Source organism: Nicotiana tomentosiformis, chromosome 7, assembly GCF_000390325.3.
Source record: "Nicotiana tomentosiformis chromosome 7, ASM39032v3, whole genome shotgun sequence".
Classification (NCBI taxonomy): Eukaryota; Viridiplantae; Streptophyta; class Magnoliopsida; order Solanales; family Solanaceae; genus Nicotiana; species Nicotiana tomentosiformis.
In genome coordinates, this window is record NC_090818.1 from 8,398,227 (window position 1) to 8,422,303 (window position 24,077).

The 24,077-nt window shown below is 35.3% G+C and overlaps 2 protein-coding genes, 2 long non-coding RNA genes and 2 pseudogenes across 5 annotated transcripts; 4 read left to right on the forward strand and 2 right to left on the reverse strand.

The window, feature by feature from the left end:
* Window positions 1-40: 40 nt before the first annotated feature.
* LOC138896415 (uncharacterized) lies at window positions 41-7,095 on the forward strand. Of its 2 annotated transcripts, XR_011409492.1 has the most exons (3): window positions 76-941; window positions 1,061-5,697; window positions 5,810-7,095. It is a non-coding gene; the product is annotated as an uncharacterized lncRNA (long non-coding RNA). The 2 variants fall into 2 exon arrangements; XR_011409491.1 differs by having other exon boundaries at window positions 41-941; window positions 1,061-7,095.
* A 542-nt stretch (window positions 7,096-7,637) lies between these two features.
* LOC138896414 (uncharacterized) lies at window positions 7,638-8,731 on the forward strand. Its single transcript, XR_011409490.1, has 3 exons — window positions 7,638-7,927; window positions 8,413-8,593; window positions 8,695-8,731. It is a non-coding gene; the product is annotated as an uncharacterized lncRNA (long non-coding RNA).
* A 91-nt stretch (window positions 8,732-8,822) lies between these two features.
* LOC104106163 ((+)-pulegone reductase-like) lies at window positions 8,823-10,135 on the forward strand. The gene is made up of 4 exons (XM_070179892.1): window positions 8,823-8,834; window positions 9,018-9,100; window positions 9,234-9,360; window positions 9,771-10,135. The coding sequence occupies exons 1-4, from the start codon at window positions 8,823-8,825 to the stop codon at window positions 10,023-10,025; spliced, it is 477 nt and encodes a 158-aa protein (XP_070035993.1). The 3' UTR covers window positions 10,026-10,135.
* A 411-nt stretch (window positions 10,136-10,546) lies between these two features.
* On the reverse strand, window positions 10,547-12,960 carry LOC104117252 (3,9-dihydroxypterocarpan 6A-monooxygenase-like). Its single transcript, XM_070181283.1, has 2 exons — window positions 11,935-12,960; window positions 10,547-11,545 (listed from the first exon to the last, which is right to left on the reverse strand). Exons 1-2 carry the CDS (start codon window positions 12,835-12,837, stop codon window positions 10,784-10,786), a joined length of 1,665 nt encoding a protein of 554 aa, XP_070037384.1. The 5' UTR covers window positions 12,838-12,960; the 3' UTR covers window positions 10,547-10,783.
* A 3,658-nt stretch (window positions 12,961-16,618) lies between these two features.
* Window positions 16,619-20,593, forward strand: LOC104117253 (2-alkenal reductase (NADP(+)-dependent)-like; annotated as a pseudogene).
* A 684-nt stretch (window positions 20,594-21,277) lies between these two features.
* LOC104106155 (3,9-dihydroxypterocarpan 6A-monooxygenase-like) lies at window positions 21,278-23,734 on the reverse strand (annotated as a pseudogene).
* Window positions 23,735-24,077: the final 343 nt, after the last annotated feature.

The window sequence follows — 24,077 nt, forward strand, 5'->3', positions numbered from 1 at the left end:
TTATCCTTGGAAATCAAGCACACAGCCAAAACTAAACGACCGGTTGGGCAAAATCCTTGCTCCGCACGGCTTCTTAGCAATTAACAAATTGCATTAATCAACGTCGAAGCAATCTTTCTCTCTCGAACCAAACTCTCTCTGCCTTCTCTCTATAATTTCAACCAATCCACCTGGACCACTAGAGGTCCCACAACTACCTCCACCAGCCCCACCCGATCCACCAACCCAAAATAGCAATCACCAATCGACACCTCACAATCAGAATTTACCAACATCAACTGCCACCCACTCGATGACTAACAATACCCAAATTACTACCCCCAAAGACCACCGTCCAAATTAAACCCACTTTGCAATCAACATCTTCCCAACAAAAAACACATACTTCACATCCATCCCTTGAAGATGTGATTCATTTGGATGGCACAAGCACTCAAATACTATCAAACCCCCAATATGAAAACCCTATTATCCAACACAAACAAGTAATACCCAATACCCAGAAGAGTAATTTTCTCCCACCACCACTGAAGGTTTCTTCTAATTTTGACCCTCACCTCGTCACAACCGAACCAATAATAGCATCCAAAATCCCCAATCCAATATTCAACAGAATGCAAATCGGAACACGGAAAATAACAGTCCTTCCTCTAACTCGAATAATAATTCCAAAAATCAACCTCGACCACCCATTCCAGTGTCCAAGCCGTCCTTTGCAGCTACTGTCTCCACTTCTCTCGCAAATAGATCAAGTGCTAAGCAGCATGTTGAAATTACTCATGGTACTCATATAGGCAAACCCGCGGTCTAATTCTCTGCATAAGACTTTTTTGTTACTCTGGCTGAAGATTGCAGGTTCACAATTGTTGGGAAGTTTACTAGAGGCAAACCTAACATGGAGGAAGTAAGGAGGTTATTCATCAATCATATTCCGCTTAAAGGTACTGTCAAAATAGCCTTTTATGATACAAATCATATTTATATTGACTTGTCCAATGAAACAAATTTTTATCATATCTACTTTAAATCGTTCATCACTCTTGGTCCATACATAATGAAGATTATTAGACGGACCCCCGACTTTGCCCCCGAATGTGAGACTACAATTGCTCCGGTATGGATTCTCATTCATCAACTCCCCTGACATCTTTTAGGTGGGACATTTTATCAAGAATGGTTAGTTCAGTTGGTACTCCTATGGCTCCTAACATGGCCACCTACTCTAAATCTAGAGGTAATGTGGCCAAGATTAAAGTTGAAATTGATCTCTTGAAACCTAGTAAGGATCAAATCCGGCTGGGGTTTAAGAGGTTAGATAGTAATGAGGAGGATGGTTATTGGCTTGATATTGAATATGAAGGTGCTCCCTCATACTGTCAATATTATTGTATGCAAGGACGTGATATACTCTCCTGTAGAAATAAGAAAAGAGAGGAAGAAATACAAGCCCAAGTCACAGCCAATAATGAGGAGAATACTGATCAATGGAAAGTTCAAAAAGGAAACAAGAAAGGTAACCAACACACGAATGGGAGTAATAACCTGAATGTGTTACCACAACAATCTCACCAGGAAGTCATAGATACACGAAACAACACCCAATCACATAAGGATGACCAACCAGCTCAACAACCGAGAGATCATGGTACACAAAACAATCAGCAATAGGTTCTGAACGAGAACAAATCAATTGAGCAGGCAGCACAACCTCAACAGGTACCAAAGCAAAAGATTGGAGCTAAGAAAAAAGTGCAATGGCAAGTTAACCGGAGCAAGCAAATCACCAACACCATACACCACAATAACTCAAAATAACCAACTACTCAAACAACAAATTTCAACCAAGTTAGAACCAAATCAAAACCAAACACACATCAAAGAATAAATCCCTATCCTCAAGCTACTTATCAACGTTCCACTAGTAAAACCTCTCAGATTGTTCCCGATAACATATCCAAGCCAAAACCCCCAAATTATCACTGACATCCCTTCTATCTCAATAGTCCCAAAACAACATTTATCAGCTACAGAACCTAAAGTGCCAAAACCGGCACAAATTATCCCTTCCCAGCAAATAAGCTCTCAAGTAATTCAGTCAGCTAAGGCTTATGCAAACGCCACCCCTCAAGAGCCACCAGACCCTCCCCCTCTTGAAAACCTCCCACCTGAACACAACTTAAATAATCATAAGCCATCTAGGAATGCTCTTTCATATAGCAGTGATGAATCAGACTAGGGTATGCTAAATGATGTTGACTCTGAATTTGAAGCTTTAGGGGAAGAATTAGAAACTGCAGAATATAGTCAGGTTTTTAATGACTCTGAAGATGACTTTGAAATGAACACCAGTCTGATAATGATGATGCTCAATCAGTTACCATTGATGATCATGCTAACAAATTGTTAGAAATTTTCTCACATCATTCACCACCACCACCACAAGAAGTTGATCAAGCCTTTGAGGAAGTGATTGGCCAACATCACCTTTCACCCCGGGGACATGAAATAATCAAAGGTAGGTTCTCATCAACAACATGTGGACTCTCAAGCAGAGGTGGCAGAGCAAACAAAAGAGGTAAAGGTATTCCTACTGTAAAATTTTCACAGGACAAAGATGATCAATCCACATCCTTTTAATGATTAAGTCTCTTATTTGGAATATTAGAGGAATCACTTCTTAAGGTACGTTTGATAGACTTAAGCAGCTTAAAAGAACTCACAACCTTGTATTAATAACTATTATGGAACCTTTCAGTGGTAGAACTAAATTGGAGAAGTTCAAGAGAAAACTTGGGTTTGATTTTGCATATGCAAACTGTAGCAACAAGATCTGTTTTTTTGGCAATAATTCTATTAATTGTACTGTGATTGAAGATTTCCCTCAACTTATCAATTGTTCAATTGATAACAATGGGGAGACTCTATTTATGACTTTGGTGTATGCTAACTGCAAAGCTCATCTCAGTGAGACATTATGGGATAGTATCAAAATAGTTTTTGAGGGAATTAGCTCTCCATGGATGGTGGCCTGGGATTTTAACTCTATCACTGATCCCTAGGAAAAAAAGGGAGGTAATGATCACAACATGTCCAAAAGCTTACCCTTCATCAATTGTATTGTTGGCAGTGAGTTAATAGATATCGGCTACTCTGGCAATCCCTTTACTTGGTGTAATGGATGGGCTCCTGGTAGGAGGATATGGGCAAGATTAGATATGGTACTTGTTAATTCTGAATGGTTGCAGAGATTTGCAGATACTTCTGTCACTCATTTGGTTAGAATTGGTTCTGACCATGATTCCCTACTGATCTTCACATATAATCCTCGATGAGAACCTAAGAAGTACTTTAGATTTCTAGACTTCTGGGCTGAATAAGAGGGCTTCATGCAAGTCGTGGAACAAGCATGGCAATTGCAGGTACAAGGTGGTTATATGTGGAGATTTCACCTAAAACTTAAAAATATTTGTAAGAGTCTTTCCTTCTGGCCTAAAAACTCTATTGGCAATATATTTGATAAGACCAAAGAATTGCATAACATGCTTGAGACTCTAGAGGAGAGATGCTTGAATGATAACTCAGAAAGCAATAGAATGGAGTACAACAATGTGAATGCTCAATTGATTAGGCATATTAAAAATGAAGAATCTTTCTGGAGACAAAAAGTTGGCTTGAAGTGGTTTACTGATGGAGATAATAACACAAGGTTCTTTCACTCTGTAATCATTTTTAAGAGGAAAAAATTGCAACTGACAAGAGTTAAGAAGTAGGATGGCACATGGCTTGAGAACAGTGATGATATTGCTACTGAAGCTGTCAGCTTTTTGAGAAATAATTCACACAAGAAATTACTTGCAGAGATTTTTCAATCCTAAGAGGGCTTCCAACATTGGTCAACAAAGAAGATAACTTATTGTTAGAATCCCCCCCCCACCCCCATGGAAGAGCTGGAACAAGTGGTATTCTCTATCAGCGGTAGTAGCTTACCTGGTCCTGATAGTATTTCTGGGAAATTCTTTCAACACTGTTGGGATATAATTACTAATGATCTCTATGATGTGATTTTGGACTTCTTCTCTGGAACTGAACTTCCTAGGTCCTTCACTCATACATGCCGTGTCCTTATTCCTAAAATTGATAGTCCTCAGCAATTCACTGATTTTAGGCCTATTAGTCTAAGAAACTTTACTTCCAAAATTATCTCAAAGTTGCTTAATAATATGTTAGCCCCTCTTATGAATAGGATTATTTCTCCTAGTCAAACTGGATTCCTTATGGGAAGAGCTATTTCTGTTAATGGCATACTCACTCAAGAACTTGTCCACAACTTGAATAGGTCCAATATAAATGGTAATGTTGTATTCAAACTGGATATGGCAAAGGCCTTTGACAGAGTTGCCTTGGATTATCTTTGCCAGATTATGAGGCAATTAGGAGTTTTTGAATTTTGGATTGATATGGTGGCTAGACAATTGATATTCCATTAATATCAATGGAGTGAGACATGGGTTTTTTAAATCATCCAGAGGTTTGAAGCAGGGGGTCCACTATCTCCCTTTCTTTTTGTCATTGGTGCTGAATTACTATCCTACATGATGGATCAATTGATACATGATAACTTCATCCCTTTCTCTATGGATAATGAAAGCCCCTTAATCACTCATCTCACATATGCTGACGACACCATCCTCTTCTCCTCTGATGACTTGCTTTCCATTGCCATGATGATAAACAAGTTGGAGAAATATGAACAAATCTCAGGCCAAATGGTGAACAAAAGGAAATCTGCTTTCATGGTATCTTCTAATACTCCACCCCTTGTAATTGAGGACATCAAAGCTATCACTAGTTTTTCCCATTCCCACTTCCCACTTCCCTTTTACTTATTTGGGGTGTCCAATCTTTCTTGAAAAAAAGAAAATATGCTTTTTTGAAAATATGGTGGCTAAAATAGCAAACAGAACTCAGGGATGGAAAGGGAAGATTCTTTCCATTGGGGTTAGAGCAGTCCTTATTAGGTCTCTATTGCATTCTCTCTCTTTACATATCATATATATTGTGTATCCACCAAAAAGTACCCTTGATTATATTGAAAAATCTCTTGCTAGTTTTTTTTGGGGCACATCAGAGTGCAAGAGGATCTATCATTGGTTTTCTGGAAAAATTTATGTTATCCTAAGGTGGAGGGAGGGGTAGGTTTTAGGTCATCGCATGACATCTACATTTCGTTTGCTGCTAAATCATGGTGGAACTTCAGGACTCAAAAATCTCTTCTCACCCTCTTCTTGGAAGCTAAATATTGCAAAAGATATCATCCGGTTGCTAGGAAAAAAAGCTATTCTCAGTCACACATTTAGAGAAGGCTAATGGACATCAAGGAAGATTGTGAAGATCATATTTAGTGGAAAGTAGGGAAAGGTAACCTCTCATTTTGGTGGGATAACTGGACTAACAAAGGTGTTCTTGCTAAGCTAATCCAACATGAAAACAAGTCCAAAAAAATAAAAATGGCTGATTTTATCTCTCACAACCAATGGATGCTGGATAAACTTCATGATACCCTCCCCTCTCATCTGGTATCTCATATTCAGTCCATTAAGATTTCACCAGAAGAGAATTATCGGCCTATCTGGCTTGCTAATCCTTCTGGATCTTTCACTAGTAAATCAGCTTGGGAAACATTTAGAAAATCAAGAGGTACTTCCCTTACTCTTTCTAAGATATGGCACTGTAAACTACCATTCAAAGTCTCCTTCCATGTACTAAGATTACTTAATGGTAAACTTGTTACTGATGATTCTCTTACCAGATTTAATGTACATGGGCCATCAAGATGTTATTGTTGCGCCATTTGCAACATTGAAACTACTAATCATTTATTCTATGAGGGGAATGTTGCTATCAAAGTTTGGAAATACTTCGAAGATGCGTGTGGTTTGTCTACTTGTTCTACTCGAGGCATCAGGGATAAATTCATCAAATGGTGGCTCATCAAACAGAAAAAAGTACATGAAATGATATTGCAATGCCTCCCTTCTGTTATCTGTTGGGAAATCTGAAAATATAGATGTACTTATAAATATGAAGGTATTAGAGGCTCTATTGCCCGAGTCATTCATCAGATTACCACCATGATGCAGTTGCTGCTTTCTACTCAATTTCCCTCTCTATCTTTGTATCTCTATTCCCAAAGATATCGCATATGGTAGATAGAATCAAGCCCCAATTAAATATTATACCTGTGAGCTGAAAAAAACCTGCAATAGGGGATCTCAAATTAAATGTCAATGGGTGTAGCAAAGGGAACCCTGGTAACGCACGAGGTGGAGGGATCCTGAGGAATCATCTTGGTCATATGATTATGGCATTCACTGTGTATCTTGGTTGTTGTTCGAACAACTCTGCTCAAGCTCAAGCAATCAAAACTGGTTTGAGATGGTGTTTAGATCATGGTTTCAACATGGTAATAATAGAGTCAGACTCTTTCCTTGTGATTCAGATAATTAAAGGAAATATCACCACTTCTTGGCATATCAAGGATGAAATCTCAGAGATTCAAGCTATGAACCTAGTTGGACATTTTCAATTTGTTCACACTTTCAGAGAAGGCAACATCCCAGCTGACCTCCTTGCTAACTTAGCTGTATTGGATAGAAAAAATATATTCTTTACTGAGGCTATAAGTCTACCAAGGCAGATAATATCCTCACTGAAGAATGATGAGATAGGGAGGCCAAATTTTAGAATCAAGTTGAGGAAGAGTACCTTCAACTTTGATCCAGGTGATTTTTGCTTGTTCCTTTGTAGATAGATCAAATTGTAAGGATGGAATCTGTCCATCCCAGCTTTGTTTTGAGAGGTTAGGCTTATACCCCTTCTATGTTCCTTTTGACTTATCAATATATTCCCCCATGGGGAGCTTTGATTTTAAAAAAAAATGTCGAAGCATATCTACATATGGAGATATCAATTAGAGGCCGTTTGGTTGGTGAAATAAGCATTTAATCACCACATACAATTTGTTACTAACTAATACTACATTATTTGGTTATTTGTTTTCTTTTCCACATAAATAATAGAGGAATTGGTTATTCATGGCTTTTTACAATGTTGAAATTAAAAAAATAGTTTTTTTTAGATCTCTTATGTGTAAAAGATGTTGGAATCTATATATTATTTTATACGAGATAAAATATGGAATAAGAAAATAAATATTAGCAATACATGAATTAAAATAAAATTGATAAAATTGCCCTCATACTCTTTAGAATTTTTTTTTCCTTAATAATATTCAACAAGAAAGCAATTAAAAAAAAAATCTTCGCATCATTAATCCTACATTACTAATCACTATATTATAATCTCCATTACTAAGCCATACGCTACTAATCCTTAGATTGTCTATCTCTGCGTAACTTGTCTATAGCATTATTCGAATATTTATGGTTTGTATTAAAAAAAAAAAAAAAAAGGAAGAAGAACAGTAAAAAAATGTGCATTCATGTTACAAAAGCAAACTATCCAATTTTTTCTCCACCACATATCACACCTCTAATTTAGACTAGGAAAACTACAGCACAAGGTGTCAAGGACCACCACTATACATCTGGGGACGCTTAAATATCCACCAAAATTCAATTTATTACGCCTTTTCCTCGGTGCATATATCATCTTAAAATCTCTTCTTCACACAAATTACAATTACGCGTGCACATACACACACAGTAACACGTAGAATGGCTGCTGCATCGACGGAGGTGGAGAATAGAGAGTGGTATGTTGCTAGTTATGCATCGACGGGTGTTCCCAATTCTGAACATCTTAAGCAACGTACTGTGAGTTTATCGTTGAGAGAGGATTCCATTCCAGATGGACATGTGACATTCCAAGTCCTCTCTCTTATGTACTCCGTTAGCTCCGATCAAAAGTAAGTGTTATTTCAACCAAATCAATTTTGTCCAAAAAATATGATGCTTTACATATAACCGTAGTTTTTGCTTTCAACTCTAATTCTTGCTTCAATAAATGATTTAATTTTTTGAGGAGAGATAAATGGTAATTTGAAGAGATGCAAAGGAAGTATCAAAAGTACCATCAAAACTTATAATCTTAAATATGTCAGGACATTTCAGTGGCAATATTTGCATGTCAATGAGGGTATTATGTGAAAATTAAACAATGACAGAGTATCAAAGATAGCCTCAAAACTTATAGTTTTAAATATGCCATGATATTTCGATGGCTATAAATGCATATCATATAAAATGAAGCTGAGAGGGTAACTAGTACACGCTTCAAAGGATAAGAGTAACTTTAATATTGAAAAAGAAATATAAGTATCCTGTTTACAATTAACAAACTTTAATTCAGTTAAAGTATGCTGATATTAATTAATAAAATGAAAAATTGCAGGTGATAAGAGCATTTGGAATGGGGAAGGTAATTCAATCTAAGGACGCCATGTTTTCAGAGGGAGATATAGTACTTAGCCGTATTTGCCCTGTTTCAGAATTTGGTGTTATGCCCTCAAATTTGCTTCAGAAGATTACTCCTGCAATTGGGATTGCGTTGCCCGATTATCTTAGTTGCTTAGGTATATACCTAATACCTCTCCTTCACCAATTTTAATTATCGTTTTTACAGTCATGAACTTAAAACAAAAATCAAGTAATTTCTTTTATTTCTGTGTAATAGGAATGCCTGGTATAACTGCGTGGGTGGGCATAGAAAAGATAGGAAATGATAACATTCCCAGAAAAAATAATTGAAATATGTATTTTATAATCCCATAATAATGATAACATTTCAAAAAAATCTAGGAAATGATATGGAAAGTAAGTAGTTAATTATAAGAGTAAAACAAGGGGAAAAAAAAAATTGTCCTTCTCTTGATTTGCGAAAATAGATTAAGTGAAAGTGAAAATATATTTTTCATAAGAGTAAGTCTTTTCAACTGGAGATAAATTAAATTATGCTTGTAATCTGGATATATGCTTCCTCTTCTTTTCTCTTGGTAGGTGAAGCTGTTGAAAGAAGAATGTGGCTACGACGATGCTTTTAATTACCGTGTAGAGACAGATTATGATGCTGCATTAACCAAGTAAATTTCTTTGCTTCTTCAAAATATTTAGGTTTTTGGTAGTACTAATTACTAGCTAGTAAATCTTTTTATTTTCCTTGGACTACTTTTCTAGCGATTGACATGCTCATAATTTTTGTATTACCTCTTACAGATATTTTCCAAATGGGATTGATGTTTATTTTGACAATGTTGGTGGTAAAATGCTTGAGGCTGTTCTTAATCATGTCAACCACGGAGCTCGTATTGCACTTTGTGGGATGATATCCGAGTACAACAAGGTACCCTTTACTGTTTTAATACATGTATAATATGTGTATAACTATATATAATTTATGTATACCGATCAAACAAAGTAAATGGTAAATCTGACCGGCTAATTGTGTAAAGATTCCTAACTTTTGTACAAACTTGGTCTTTTTCTTCCTTCCGCTATTAAATAAGGACAGCCCGGTGCACAAATATTCTGCATTCATGCAGCATCCGAGCAAGGGCTGCACCCTAAGGGTTGTGATGTAGATAGCCTACCATAATGCAAGCATTAGTAGTTGCTTCCACAGCTCGAACCCGTGACCTATAGGTCACACGGAGACAACTCTACCGTTGTTCCAAGGTCCCCTTTTCCTTTCAAGCTATTAAAAAAAAAAACTCAAATCACCAATTTTTTATTTTTATTTTTTGGATTTTGCAGGTTTGGACAGAAAGAGAAGGGGTTCGGAACCTATTGAACATGGTGGGTAAAGAAGTTATGATGAAAGGGTTTATGGTAGGTTCATATTATAACCACTTTGAGGAATTCATAAAAGAGATGGAAGTTTACTTGAAAGTGGGCAAAATAAAATCCAAACACAAAATCTACAATGGTATTGAGAGTTTTTTGGAGAGTTTAGCATCTCTATTTTCTAGCTCTAATGTCGGAAAAGTAATTCTTCAAGTAACTCCTTAAACTACTTCTCCCTTTGCCATCCCTATTATCCTTGGAATAAATAAGCAAAAACAAAATGACAATATATGTCTATTTATGCTTGTTAGCTATGTTTGTTCTTTTGAGGAAAATGTTACACTCGATCTGTAAAAGGAGGTATAAGGATGGTTGTTTATATATTTATGTCAATTTGCGTTGACTAACCAAAAAAAAAAAAAAAACAGATTGGTGGTTGTGACATATGTTATAATCTCTCTTTAGAATGCTCTAAATGGTGTGTATAAAAGAAATAGCATTGACTAAAGACACAGACGACGAGTTTGCTTTAATAAAGTGGCTCGGGACAAGATATTGGGGCAAAGGTATGAAGGTACTGCAATGCAGCCTAGTCTGGTCTGACGAGGATTGGGACCGTGAAAAATGCAGCAAAGGTGAAAGACTTTCACCAATTTCTTGAGTGAGGTTAGATCCAAAACCCGTACTCTAGTTTTTTGTTATTTACCTTTTGTCTAATAATAAAAGATTCATACTTTAAATCCAGATTCTTCACTCACTAGTTTCCAATGATATATAATATGAAAATAAACATGACATTGACATAATCAGACGGTAACAACAACAGATAAGTTTAACAGTCTGAACTGAAATTAAGACCTTTGGCTCCTTCCTATGTAGTCCAATCAGTTGGAAATAGTGGCAAATTCTATTGGATTAACACGCGTAACAATAAAGTTGGAGTAACGGTAAAGTTGTCTAAATATAACTTATAGGTCACGGGCTCAAGTCTTGGAACCAGCCACTGATGTTTGTATCAGGGTAGCTAGGCTGCCTACATCACACTCCTCGGAGTGCAGCCCTTCCCCGGACCCCATGCGAACACAAAATGCTTTATGCACCAGACTGTCCTTTTTTACACGCATAACAGGATAACAAACCAAAGGATAAACCATGGCAGCAGAAAATCCAGCTCCTTGTTCCATATTAAGTGTTTCTGCATCTTTAATTATCCAATCAAAACATTGGATCATTGCACCAAGTGTCCTATGCAACACTGCTGCTGCAAGTCCAGCACCAGGGCATCCTCTCCTTCCTCCACCAAATGGCACATAACAGAAGTTCTGGCCATCTTTAATGGCCTCCAATTCATCAGGCTCGATCGCGAGGTTCTCGTTCAAGTTAAGATATCTCTCCGGTACAAACTCATCTGCATCAGCCCATGCATTTGAGTCCCTATTAACCGCGTAAAGGCTGACCACAAGCCTAGAATCTTTAAGTATTTTGTAACCATTGATCACACAATCTTCCCTGCATTTTCGAAATACTAAGGGCAATGAAGGATGTAATCTTAGAGTTTCCTTGACAACAGCTTGCAGATAAGGAAGATTTTGTATATCTGAATCCTCAACCAGTCTATTTTTCACCCCAACAATTCTGTCAATCTCTTGTTGCAGCTTCTTTATTGCCTTTGGATGGTTCAGCAGCTCCGCGAGCGCCCATTGCAAAGCCACACTTGTTGTATCAGTTCCTCCCAAGAACAGATCCTGTTAAATATAAATATTTTTCGACTATTATTTTGGAAACTTCCTTTCAAACAGGGCCTCGAGAGGCAACCCATGGAAGTACTGCTAGGTAGGGAGCGAGCTCCTACTTCACTGAAAGTCTGATGAAAATGGGGGGCCCCTTACTTAAGATTCAATTCATAAGGCTAACTTTATATTGTTGAGGCTTCGGGCGGACGACTATTTAAGTTAATTTCTATAAATAAATAAAAGAACCATCAACTGAACCTAGCATTTTTTTAGATAGAGCATAGGTATATATATGCGTGAAAAGTCACTAAATTTTCAACTATTATTAAAATTTCAACCATAAAGGTTGAACACATCAAATTTAAGTCGTGGATCCATCTTTATGAAGAGATGATTCTTACCAAGAAAAGACCCTTGATGCCATTTCTAGTGAGCTTCATCTCAGTGCTTGTATCATCTGCAATTTCCAGAAGAATATCCATCATATCTTTCCTGTCTTTACTTCCAGCGTGCCTTTTGTCTTCGTGTTTCTCGATGATCCCATCCATAAACTTATCAAACCTAAGCAACAAAGCTTTGACCTTTCTTCCAGCTCCAAGAAGATCATATTTCTTCAAAGGACCAAACACTTCACCTAAGCTCAATTGCCCTGAAAGTAATGTTATTCCCTTAGCGATTTCTCTTATCTCCGCGCTCTCATTGACATTAGTTGAGGTTCTGGTGCTCATAGTCAGCCTACAAATAAGATTATTTGTCATAGCCATAAGTTGATTTCCAACATCACAAGCCTCCCCTTGTTCTGAACACTCCGTGAAAAATTCCAACAATTTCATCATTTCCTCCTTCCTAACATCAGCAAATTTAGTTATCTGCTGAGGGGAGAGAATCTCTGTCATACAAATTTTCTTCATAAAAATCCAATACTTGGTATAATCCAAAGTGGAAAACAAGGTGTCTTTGTAAATTTGGTACTCTGATGAGCCAAATTCTGGCCTAGCAGCAAAATTGACATCATTAGTCTTAAAAATTTCTTTTGCTATGGCGCCATTTGACACTATATATGACGATGATGCACCAGCACGGATCAACATGAATGGCCCATAGCGCAATGCTAATTTCTGAAAGGATTGGTGTAACACTGAACCAAGAAGATACATATGACCGATGATTGGTAATGCTAACGGGCTAGGAGGTTGATGTTGGATTTTCTTGTTTGATTGTTTGAGATTCTTGATAAATGATTGAACTATTATTAGAGCAGATACTAAGCAGATGATTAACAAAAGCAAAGTATTCATTGCCATGGCTGCTAATTATGAGATGATTTACACTTTTAACTTCTGTGTTAATTTTATAGACGCAAGGCCTAAAGTATTTTGGAAAATTGGAACGACTTTGTAATCAAGTAGGGTGAGAGGAATAAAATGCAAAAAAAATAAAAAAATAAAAAAATAAAAAATAAATATATATATATATATATACACCAACCACAAGGAAACAATAGATTCCACCCATAGGCGACAAAAGGAGATAATCATATGATTTAATTATTTCATTCGTAATTTTCTATATTTCTTGATCAACCAATTCGATGAAGAGGAGCTAGAAATGAAAGTTACAATTTATGCATGTTGTTTATTTAAGAAAAAAAAGGGGTAGGAAAGGTATCCAATGTGATCTCGTTATTTATTAAAAAAAAACGTAACTCTCACTTTTATTTGTGCATTATTTTAAAAATAGATTTTCACTTTTAGTTGTCACTTTTAGCATATCAAGAGAAGACAATTTCTTTTTTCCTGTTATACTCGCAGTATCGATTACTCATTTCAAATCATTGTCTCAAATCCATTAAAAATATGCATCAATTAATATGGATATCATGATAAATTATGCACTTTATTTATTAATTATTACCTCCAATGATTTTCATCTGCAAACATCCATAGCGGCTAATGACAATTATCTCATGCTGGGTATCCAATGTGATCTCATTATTTATTAGATAGCCAAAGTCCTGCAAATGAGCAGTAGTTAATTGATTAAGTTGATTAACATAAATTAATAAGAACCAGTATAACAATGAAATCCAGATTTAGATTGCTGAAAGCAAACTAATCTTGAACTTGGATACTCCGATCCAGATTTAGAATTGCTTTTGGGCTTTTATTCACTTTCAGCCCGCGGCATAAACTATTTACATTCGTTAGCCGAAAAAGTACATAAAATATGTATAATTTTTGGAACGGACCAAAAAAGAAATAGGTTCACATAAACTGGAACGGAGGGAGTAATTGTTTCTCTCATATTCCTTGCCAAATATTAAGTTTTGAATTCATGTTGTAATTGCTACATGCTTATTTGACCTATGTGTCTTAATTGCTACTTGACATTTAGCATATTAAATATTAAATTGCATATGTTCTCCCTGATTTTCACAATTAACTGTTACTTGTCATTACTTGTTTCCTAAATAAATTATAATTATTGCATGCTTTGTTGCCTGATAATTTCTTATTGAATGTGGTATTTATTGGAGTATTTTTATTATATTTAAGAGTTGTTAAATTATATTGTTGGAGCGGGTTGCACACCGCAATAGAAATAAAAATGAATATATTGGGGGATCGGGTTGCACGCCGCAACGGATTATATTTTAAGTTTATATTATTGGAGCGGGTTGGACGCCGCAACGGAATTTAATTGAAGGATTATATTGGGGGAACGGGTTACACACCGCAATAGAATGATAAAAGAAATAATTGGTTATACTGCTGGATTGACTTCAATTGTTGATATGATTTACTTGTCTTACCTCTATTCCTATTATTATTATTATTATTATTATTATTATTGCGTACATGTTAATGTAAATGACCTGCCTTAGCCTCGTCACTGCTTCGTCGAGGTTAGGCTCGGCACTTACAGAGTACATGGGATCGGTTGTACTCATACTACACTCTGCACTTCTTGTGCAGATACCGGAGCTGGTCCCAGCGGCATACTGTAGATTTTGCTCGGATTCAGCTATCAGTTGAGACTTGAGGTATAGATGCACGGCGTTCGCAGCTCTGAAGTCTCCTTCTACTTTATTTTAGCTGTGTGCTTTCTTTCAGATAGCTTTATTTTATTCAGACCCTTGTTTGTATTATTCTAGAAGCTCGTGCACTTGTGACTCCAGTTCTGGAATGGTATTTAAACATCGTTATTATTTTATTTTGTTCACTTTAATTCAGACATTATTCCAGTTGTTTGGTTTCTTTACTATTTAATTAAAATGAATTGTTAAAATGGTTTAAATTATTCTAACGTTGACATGCCTAGCAAGTGAAATGTTAGGCGCCATTACATTCCAGAAGATGGAAAATTTCGGGTCGTGACAAAATTGTTTGGACTTAATGTTATGATATTTGAATGTTTGATGTTTAAGTCCAACAAATTAAATTTTGAAATCGAATGGGCAACTCGAAACTGTAACTTTTCTTATTGAATTATATCGATGCATATAGAGATATCAATTAGAGGCCGTTTGGTTGGTGAAATAAGCATTTAATCACCACATACAAATTGGTACTAACTAATACTACATTATTTTGTTATTTGTTTTCTTTTCCACCGGTATAATTTATGTAGGTATTTAGGGGTGTACAAATGAAATCGACAAACCGTATCAACCCGATAATACGAGTCAAACCGAGAAAAACAAACCCGACTATGGTTTGGTTTGATTGGTTTGGTGTTGGAAAAAAAATCCGACGATATTTGGTTTGGTTTGGTTTTAACCGAAACCAAACCAACCCGATATTATATGTATAGAAGTTTTAAATATATTTAATACATGAAAATATTTATTATAGTGTAGTTTATAAATATTTCTTAAGCTTTTTTCATAATTTTATCTTTAAACGTATTATTTCAAGTTTGGACTTATAATTTTTGGATGCTCCAATAAGTTTTATAGTCCATAAATGTTAGTGACTCAAATAAATCCTAAACCAAAATCAAATCAATACTAATAATAATAAAAGATATTCAATTCATTTGTACTATGAATGAAAATAGTGTTGGGTATCTATTTTTTAGTTTTTTCGTGGTTGAGATAAAATGCATAACTTATTTTTTTTTTAGTGTTTAGTCATGTAAATAATAGTACTTATTAGTCGTACTTATTTTAGCAACTTATTACTAATTTTAAATTATATATTTTTTTATTATGGCTAATTAATAATATTTATTTTTTGCTATTTTCTCATCTTTATTGTTGAATATTTTAGTACAATACCATGAATCATCTCATATTTATGTTATTTTATTAAAAAATACCTTATATAGTTCGATTTTACTAGGATTACAGAAATATTTGGAGCACAAATTCTATGTTTTGTGTTATGAAGGCTTTTGATAAAAAAAAAAAAAAAAAAACCCGAAACAACCTGAAAATTCGAAAAACCCGAGATTTAAAAACCTGACTTTTATTGGTTTGGTTTGTTCTTTAGATTTAATAACCCGATATAATTAGTTTGGTTTGATAATTAGAAAATCCAAACTAACCCGACCTATGTACACCCCTATAGGTATTTATAAAATATTTATACAGGGTAAAATATGGAATAAAAAATGAATATTAGCAATATATGAATTAAAATAAAAATTGATAAAATTGCCCTCACATTCTTTAGATTTATTTATTCTTTTTTCCTTAAAAATATTCAAGAAGAAAGTAAAAAAAAAAAATCACATTATTAATCACTACATTATATTCTTTGCATTACTAATTCCTACGCTACTAATTCTTGCGTAATCTATCGTGCATAACTTGTATTCAAACCAAAAACTACGCCTTATAACTTTATTCAAATACTTGAGTATTTGTAAGTGTCATTCGCTATTTATAAGGAAAGAAGAACATGTAAAAAACGTGCAACGAACAAAAGCAAACTATTCATTTTTTTCTCCACCGCATAATATCACATCTCTAATTTAGCCTAGGAAAACTACAGCACAAGGTGTGTAGGACCTACCACTATACGTCTGGGGACCACCAAAATTCAATTTATTACGCCTTTTCCTCGGTGCATATATCATCTTAAAATCTCTTCTTCACACAAATTACAATTACGCGTGCACATACACACACAGTAACACGTAGAATGGCTGCTGCATCGACGGAGGTGGAGAATAGAGAGTGGTATGTTGCTAGTTATGCATCGACGGGTGTTCCCAATTCTGAACATCTTAAGCAACGTACTGTGAGTTTATCGTTGAGAGAGGATTCCATTCCAGATGGACATGTGACATTCCAAGTCCTCTATGTCTCCATTGAGTGGTCTAGATGATGGCCTCTCTCTTCCTCAGATTCCACTTGGCCAGGTTTACTATCTTCACTTCTCTCAGTCTGATTTTATGTGATGTTGTTAGACTGATCGCAAACTAAAAAAAAATAAAAATTGTTATATACTGCAATTAGTCCGATCGAAGCAGTGGCAGATCCAGAATTTGGAGGCTCCGGTTGCAAAGCTAATCGATTTGATCAACTTTGAAAAAAACAAATAGTACTAACTATTTGTCTTTTGGGATTCTAATGGGAGCGAGGATTTTGAAAAGGAAATGTTGTTTTAAGTGTGGGTGAAAAAAACAAATAGTACTAACTAAGAGACCAAAAAAAGTCAAGATTTACTAACAAAGAAAGATATGGTCAACAATAATTAAAGAAAGAAAATAAGGAGAACTGAATAGAATTGAAGAAAGAAAAATAAGTGAACAATAACATCAAAATTTACCGAGAATACGTGATGATGCAGCAAGCTAAAAAGGTTTTAAAAAGTTTTGTCTCAGTGGTTCGATCCATTACTGCCAAGGAGGATTTATCAGCCATTTACCGCAGGCATCTTAAAATCTTTTGTTACTCCAGGTTGCACTCGGAATATTTATAAGATTTCGCAGATATGCATACATATATAGTTAAGATTTCGAACAAAGCTTGCGGGTGGCGTACCACCCCGCGGGCCTTAGTAGATCCGCCCCTGGATCGAAGGTAAGTGTGGTTTTAACCAAAGAAAATTTGTTCAAAAAAATAACGCTCCACTAAATAAAATAAAAAAGCAGTAGCTATCTTTTCCTAATCTAATCCTTGCTTTAGTAAATGATTTATAAATTTTGCGGAGAGATAAATGGTAATTTGAAGAGATATAAAGGGAGTATCAAAAATACCTTCAAAACTTATAATCATAAATATGTCATGACATTACTATATATGCATGTAAATAAAGGTAAAACAATAAATTTAAAGTTAATAATTGCATAAATTTTTGAATAAACAGAAAATAAAAGAGTGCCATATACATGCTTCAAAGGAATTCAAAAATAGCGAAAAAGAAATATAAGTATTCTGTGTGTTTACCGTTGAGGTATCCTTCTATCCTTAGATTGCGAGTACTATCTATTGTTTGATTGCTATCTTTGCTTCACTTTAATATCTTGTTGTCGTTGTTAGTATTTGTTGCTACTACTTCTTTTCTTCTATTTTTAGGTTCTATCGAAAATATACTCTTTACCTTCCCGATAGGGGTAAGGCTGTGTACACTCTACCCTCCCTAGACCTCACTTGTTGGAGTTTATTAGATTGTTGTTGTTGTTGTTGTTGTTGTTTGTGTTTACAGTCGACGGACTTTAATATCGGTTAAAGTTCTAATATAAATGCATAGCTCTAGTATGCTGATATTAATTAATAAAATGATACATTGCAGGTGATAAGAGCATTAGGAATGGGGAAGGTAATTCAATCTAAGGACACCAAGTTTTCAGAGGGAGATATAGTACTTAGCCGTATTTGCCCTGTTTCAGAATTTGGTGTTATGCCCTCAAATTTACTTCAGAAGATTACTCCTGCAATTGGGATTGCGTTGCCCGATTATCTTAGTTGCTTAGGTATATACCTAATACCTCTCCTTCACCAATTTTAATTATCGTTTTTACAGTCATGAACTTAAAGCAAAAATCAAGTAATTTCTTTTATTTATGTGTAATAGGAATGCCTGGTATAACTGCGTGGGTGGGCATAGAAAAGATAGGAAATGCTAAAGCGGGATCGAATGTGTACATATCGGCTGCAGCGGGAGGAGTTGGAATTATAGCTGGACAACTAGCCAAAGTAAAAGGGTGTCGAGTTGTTGGAAGTGTTGGTTCAGATGATAAGGTATTATTTGTGTTAAATCCTAAATTATTTACTATATGATTGTTTGATATTACCTAATGTTCCATACGTTTCATTTTATTTGGCGATATTTAATTAGACATGAAGTAATTTAAGAAATAACAAAATTTGTGGCCTAATTAAATATGTCAATTATAAGAGTAAAATAAAATTTTTAAAGTAAATATTTTTGAAATATTAAAAGGTGCCTTATATTCAAAAGCAAAGAGTGTGTAATAAATGAAAGGTGCCCTTTTTATTTATTTATGTATATTCAATAACAGAGGGACTTATGTTGTCTAACTAGAGAATTGGAATTAATACATTTTTGCCTCAAAACTTATAGTATCAGACCTTTTCTCTTACGAAAAATCTAGGTTAAAATTTTACAGCTCACAACAACGATTTTAGAAGCTGTTTGGTAACTCGGTTAAATATATATTCTCTCTGTTCACTTTTAGTTTTCCACTTTTGACTTTGCATTCCCTTTAAGAAAAAATAATTGAAATATGTATTTTATAATCCGATAATAATGATAACATTTCAAAAAAATTTAGGAAATGATATGGAGAGTAAGTAGTTAATTATAAGAGTAAATCAAGGGGAAAAAAAAGATTGTCCTTCTCTTGATTTGCGAAAATAGATTAAGTGAAAGTGAAAATATATTTTTCATAAGAGTAAGTCTTTTCAACTGGAGATAAATTAAATTATGCTTGTAATCTGGATATATGCTTCCTCTTCTTTTCTCTTGGTAGCTGAAGCTGTTGAAAGAAGAATGTGGCTACGACGATGCTTTTAATTACCGTGTAGAGACAGATTATGATGCTGCATTAACCAAGTAAATTTATTTGCTTCTTCAAAATATTTAGGTTTTTGGTAGTACTAATTACTAGCTAGTAAATCTTTTTATTTTCCTTGGACTACTTTTCTAGCGATTGACATGCTCATAATTTTTTTATTACCTCTTACAGATATTTCCCAAATGGGATTGATGTTTATTTTGACAATGTTGGTGGTAAAATGCTTGAGGCTGTTCTTAATCATGTCAACCACGGAGCTCGTATTGCACTTTGTGGGATGATATCCGAGTACAACAAGGTACCCTTTACTGTTTTAATACAAGTATAATATGTTTATAACTATATATAATTTATGTATACAGATCAAACAAAGTAAATGGTAAATCTGACCGGCTAATTGTGTAAAGATTCCTAACTTTTGTACAATCTTGGTCTTTTTCTTCCTTCCGCTATTAAATAAGGACAGCCCGGTGCACAAATATTCTGCATTCATGCAGCATCCGAGCAAGGGCTCCAAGGGTTGTGATGTAGATAGCCTACCATAATGCAAGCATTAGTGGTTATTTTCACAGCTCGAACCCGTAACCTATAGGTCACACGGAGACAACTCTACCGTTGCTCCAAGGTTCCCCTTCTTCCTTTCAAGCTATTGAAAAAAAAAACTCTAATCACCAAATTTTTATTTTTATTTATTGGATTTTGCAGGTTTGGACAGAAAGAGAAGGGGTTCGGAACCTATTGAACATGGTGGGTAAAGAAGTTATGATGAAAGGGTTTATGGTAGGTTCATATTATAACCACTTTGAGGAATTCATAAAAGAGATGGAAGTTTACTTGAAAGAGGGCAAAATAAAATCCAAACACAAAATCTACAATGGTATTGAGAGTTTTTTTGGAGAGTTTAGCATCTCTATTTTCTAGCTCTAATGTCGGAAAAGTAATTCTTCAAGTAACTCCTTAAACTACTTCTCCCTTTGCCCTCCCTATTATCCTTGGAATAAATAAGCAAAAACAAAATGACAATATATGTCTATTTATGCTTGTTAGCTATGTTTGTTCTTTTGAGGAAAATGTTACACTCGATTTGTAAAAGGAGGTATAAGGATGGTTGTTTATATATTTATGTCAATTTGCGTTGATTAACAAAAAAAAAAAGAAAGAAAAAAAAACAGATTGGTGGTTGTGACATATGTTATAATCTCTCTTTAGAATGCTCTAAATGGTGTATATAAAAGAAATAGCTTTGACTAAAGACACAGACGACGAGCAAAAGTTTGCTTTAATAAAGTGGCTCGGGATAACCTTAAGACAAGATAGTGGGGCAAAGGTATGAAGGTACTGTAATGCAGCCTAGTCTGGTCTGACGAGGATTGGGACCGTGAAAAATGCAGCAAAGGTAAAAGACTTCCACCAGTTTCTTGAGTGAGAGGTTAGATCCAAAACCGGAACTCTAGTTTTTTGTTATTACCTTCTGTCTAATAACAAAGGATTCATACTTTAAATCCAGATTCTTCACTCACTAGTTTCCAATGATATATAATACTCCCTCTGTTTCAATTTATGTGAACCTATTTCCTTTTTAATCCGTGCAAAAAAGAATTACCTCTTTTCTTATTTGGAAACAATTTACCTTTATGCAATGATTTATAGCCACACAAAATATATGTGCCTCATTTTACACCACAAATTCAAAAGTTTTCTCTCTTTTCTTAAACTCTGTGCCCAGTCAAAAAGGTTCACATAAATTTAAACGGAGGGAGTATGAAAATAAGCATGATATTGCATTAATCAGACGGCAACAACAACAGATAAATTTAACAGTCTGAACTGAAATTAAGACCTTTGGCTCCTTCCCATGTAGTCCAATCAGTTGGAAATAGTGGCAAATTCTATTGGATTAACACGCATAATAGTAAAGTTGGAGCAACGGTAAAGTTGTCTCAAAGTAACTTATAGGTCACGACTCAAGCCTTGGAATCAGCCACTGATGTTTGTATCAGGGTAGCTAGGCTGCCTACATCACACTCCTCGGAGTGCGGCCCTTCCTTGACCCTGTGCGAACGCGGAATGCTTTGTGCACCGGGCTGTGCTTTTTAACACGCATAACAGGATAACAAACCAAAGGATAAACCATGGCAGCAGAAAATCCAGCTCCTTGTTCCATATTAAGTGTCTCATCTGCACCTTTAATTTTCCAATCAAAACATTGGATCATTGCACCAAGTGTCCTATGCAACACTGCTGCTGCAAGTCCAGCACCTGGGCATCCTCTCCTTCCTCCACCAAATGGCACATAACAGAAGTTCTGGCCATCTTTAATAGCCTCCAATTCATCAGGCTCGATCGCGAGGTTCTCGTTCAAGTTAAGATATCTCTCTGGTATAAACTCATCTGCATCAGCCCATGCATTTGAGTCCCTATTAACCGCGTAAAGGTTGACTACAAGCCTAGAATCTTTAAATATTTTGTAACCATTGATCACACAATCTTCCCTACATTTTCGGAATACTAAGGGCAATGAAGGATGTAATCTTAGAGTTTCCTTGACAACATCAAGCAGATAAGGAAGATTTTGTATATCTGAATCCTCAACCAGTCTGTTTAATCCAACTTTTCTGTCAATCTCTTCTTGGAGTTTCTTCATTGCCTTTGGATGGTTCAGAAGCTCCGCTAGTGCCCATTGCAAAGCAACACTTGTTGTATCAGTTCCTCCCAAGAACAGATCCTATTAAATAAGGCCAAAAAAGAAGGGGAAGTTAGCCGTTCGATAAAAAATATTTATATCTCCTAGCCAATATACATTTGTTATACACTAAATATAAACAATATATACATTTTTTGACTATTATTTTGAAAACTGCCTTCAAACAGGACCTCGAGAGACAACTCATGGAAGAACTGCTAGGTAGGGAGCGAGCTCCTACTTCACTGAAAGTCTGATGAAAATGGGGGGCCCCTTACTTAAGATTCAATTCATAAGGCTAACTTTATGTTGTCGTGAGGCTTCAGGCGGATGACTATTTAAGTTAATTTCTATAAATAAATAAAAGAACCATCAACTGAACCTAGCATTTTTTTAGATAGAGCATATGTATATATATGCGTGAAAAGTCACTAAATTTTCAACTATTATTAAAATTTCAACCATAAAGGTTGAACACATCAAGTTTAAGTCGTGGATCCATCTTTATGAAGAGATGATTCTTACCAAGAAAAGACCCTTGATGCCATTTCTAGTGAGCTTCATCTCAGTGCTTTTATCATCTGCAATTTCCAGAAGAATATTAATCATATCTTTCCTGTCTTTACTTCCAGCGCGCCTTTCCTCTTCGTGTTTCTCGATGATCCCATCCATAAACTTATCAAACCTAAGCAACAAAGCTTTGACCTTTCTTCCAGCTCCAAGAAGATCATATTTCTTCAAAGGACCAAACACTTCACCTAAGCTCAATTGCCCTGAAAGTAATGTTATTCCCTTAGCGATTTCTCTTATCTCCGCGCTCTCATTGACATTAGTTGAGGTTCTGGTGCTCATAGTCAGCCTACAAATAAGATTATTTGTCATAGCCATAAGTTGATTTCCAACATCACAAGCCTCCCCTTGTTCTGAACACTCTGCGAAAAATTCCAACAATTTCATCATTTCCTCCTTCCTAACATCAGCAAATTTAGTTATCTGCTGAGGGGAGAGAATCTCTGTCATACAAATTTTCTTCATAAAAATCCAATACTTGGTATAATCCAAAGTGGAAAACAAGGTGTCTTTGTAAATTTGGTACTCTGATGAGCCAAATTCTGGCCTAGCAGCAAAATTGACATCATTAGTCTTAAAAATTTCTTTTGCTATGGCGCCATTTGACACTATATATGACGATGATGCACCAGCACGGATCAACATGAATGGCCCATAGCGCAATGCTAATTTCTGAAAGGATTGGTGTAACACTGAACCAAGAAGATACATATGACCGATGATTGGTAATGCTAACGGGCTAGGAGGTTGATGTTGGATTTTCTTGTTTGATTGTTTGAGATTCTTGATAAATGATTGAACTATTATAAGAGCAGATACTAAGCAGATGATTAACAAAAGCAAAGTATTCATTGCCATGGCTGCTAATTATGAGATGATTTACACTTTTAACTTCTGTGTTAATTTTATGATCAACCAATTCGACGAAGAGGAGCTAGAAATGAAAGTGACAATTTATGCATGTTGTTTATTTAAGAAAAAAAAGTAGTAAAGGTATCCAATGTGATCTCATTATTTATACAAAAACATACTCCATCCATCGGCACATCCGCCTCAGATGCACGCTTAGCCGCATTGTTCATCTTGAAAAGACCCGTTCATTTTTACTTGTCCAGTATTTTAAAAATAAATTTTCACTTCTACTTGTCACTTTTAGCATATCAAAAAAAAGGTAAATTATGCATTTCATTTATTAATTATTACCATCAATGATTTTCATCTACAAACATGCATAAATATATCAGCGGCTAATGACAATTATCTCAAGCTGGGTATCCAATGTGATTTCATTATTTAGATAGC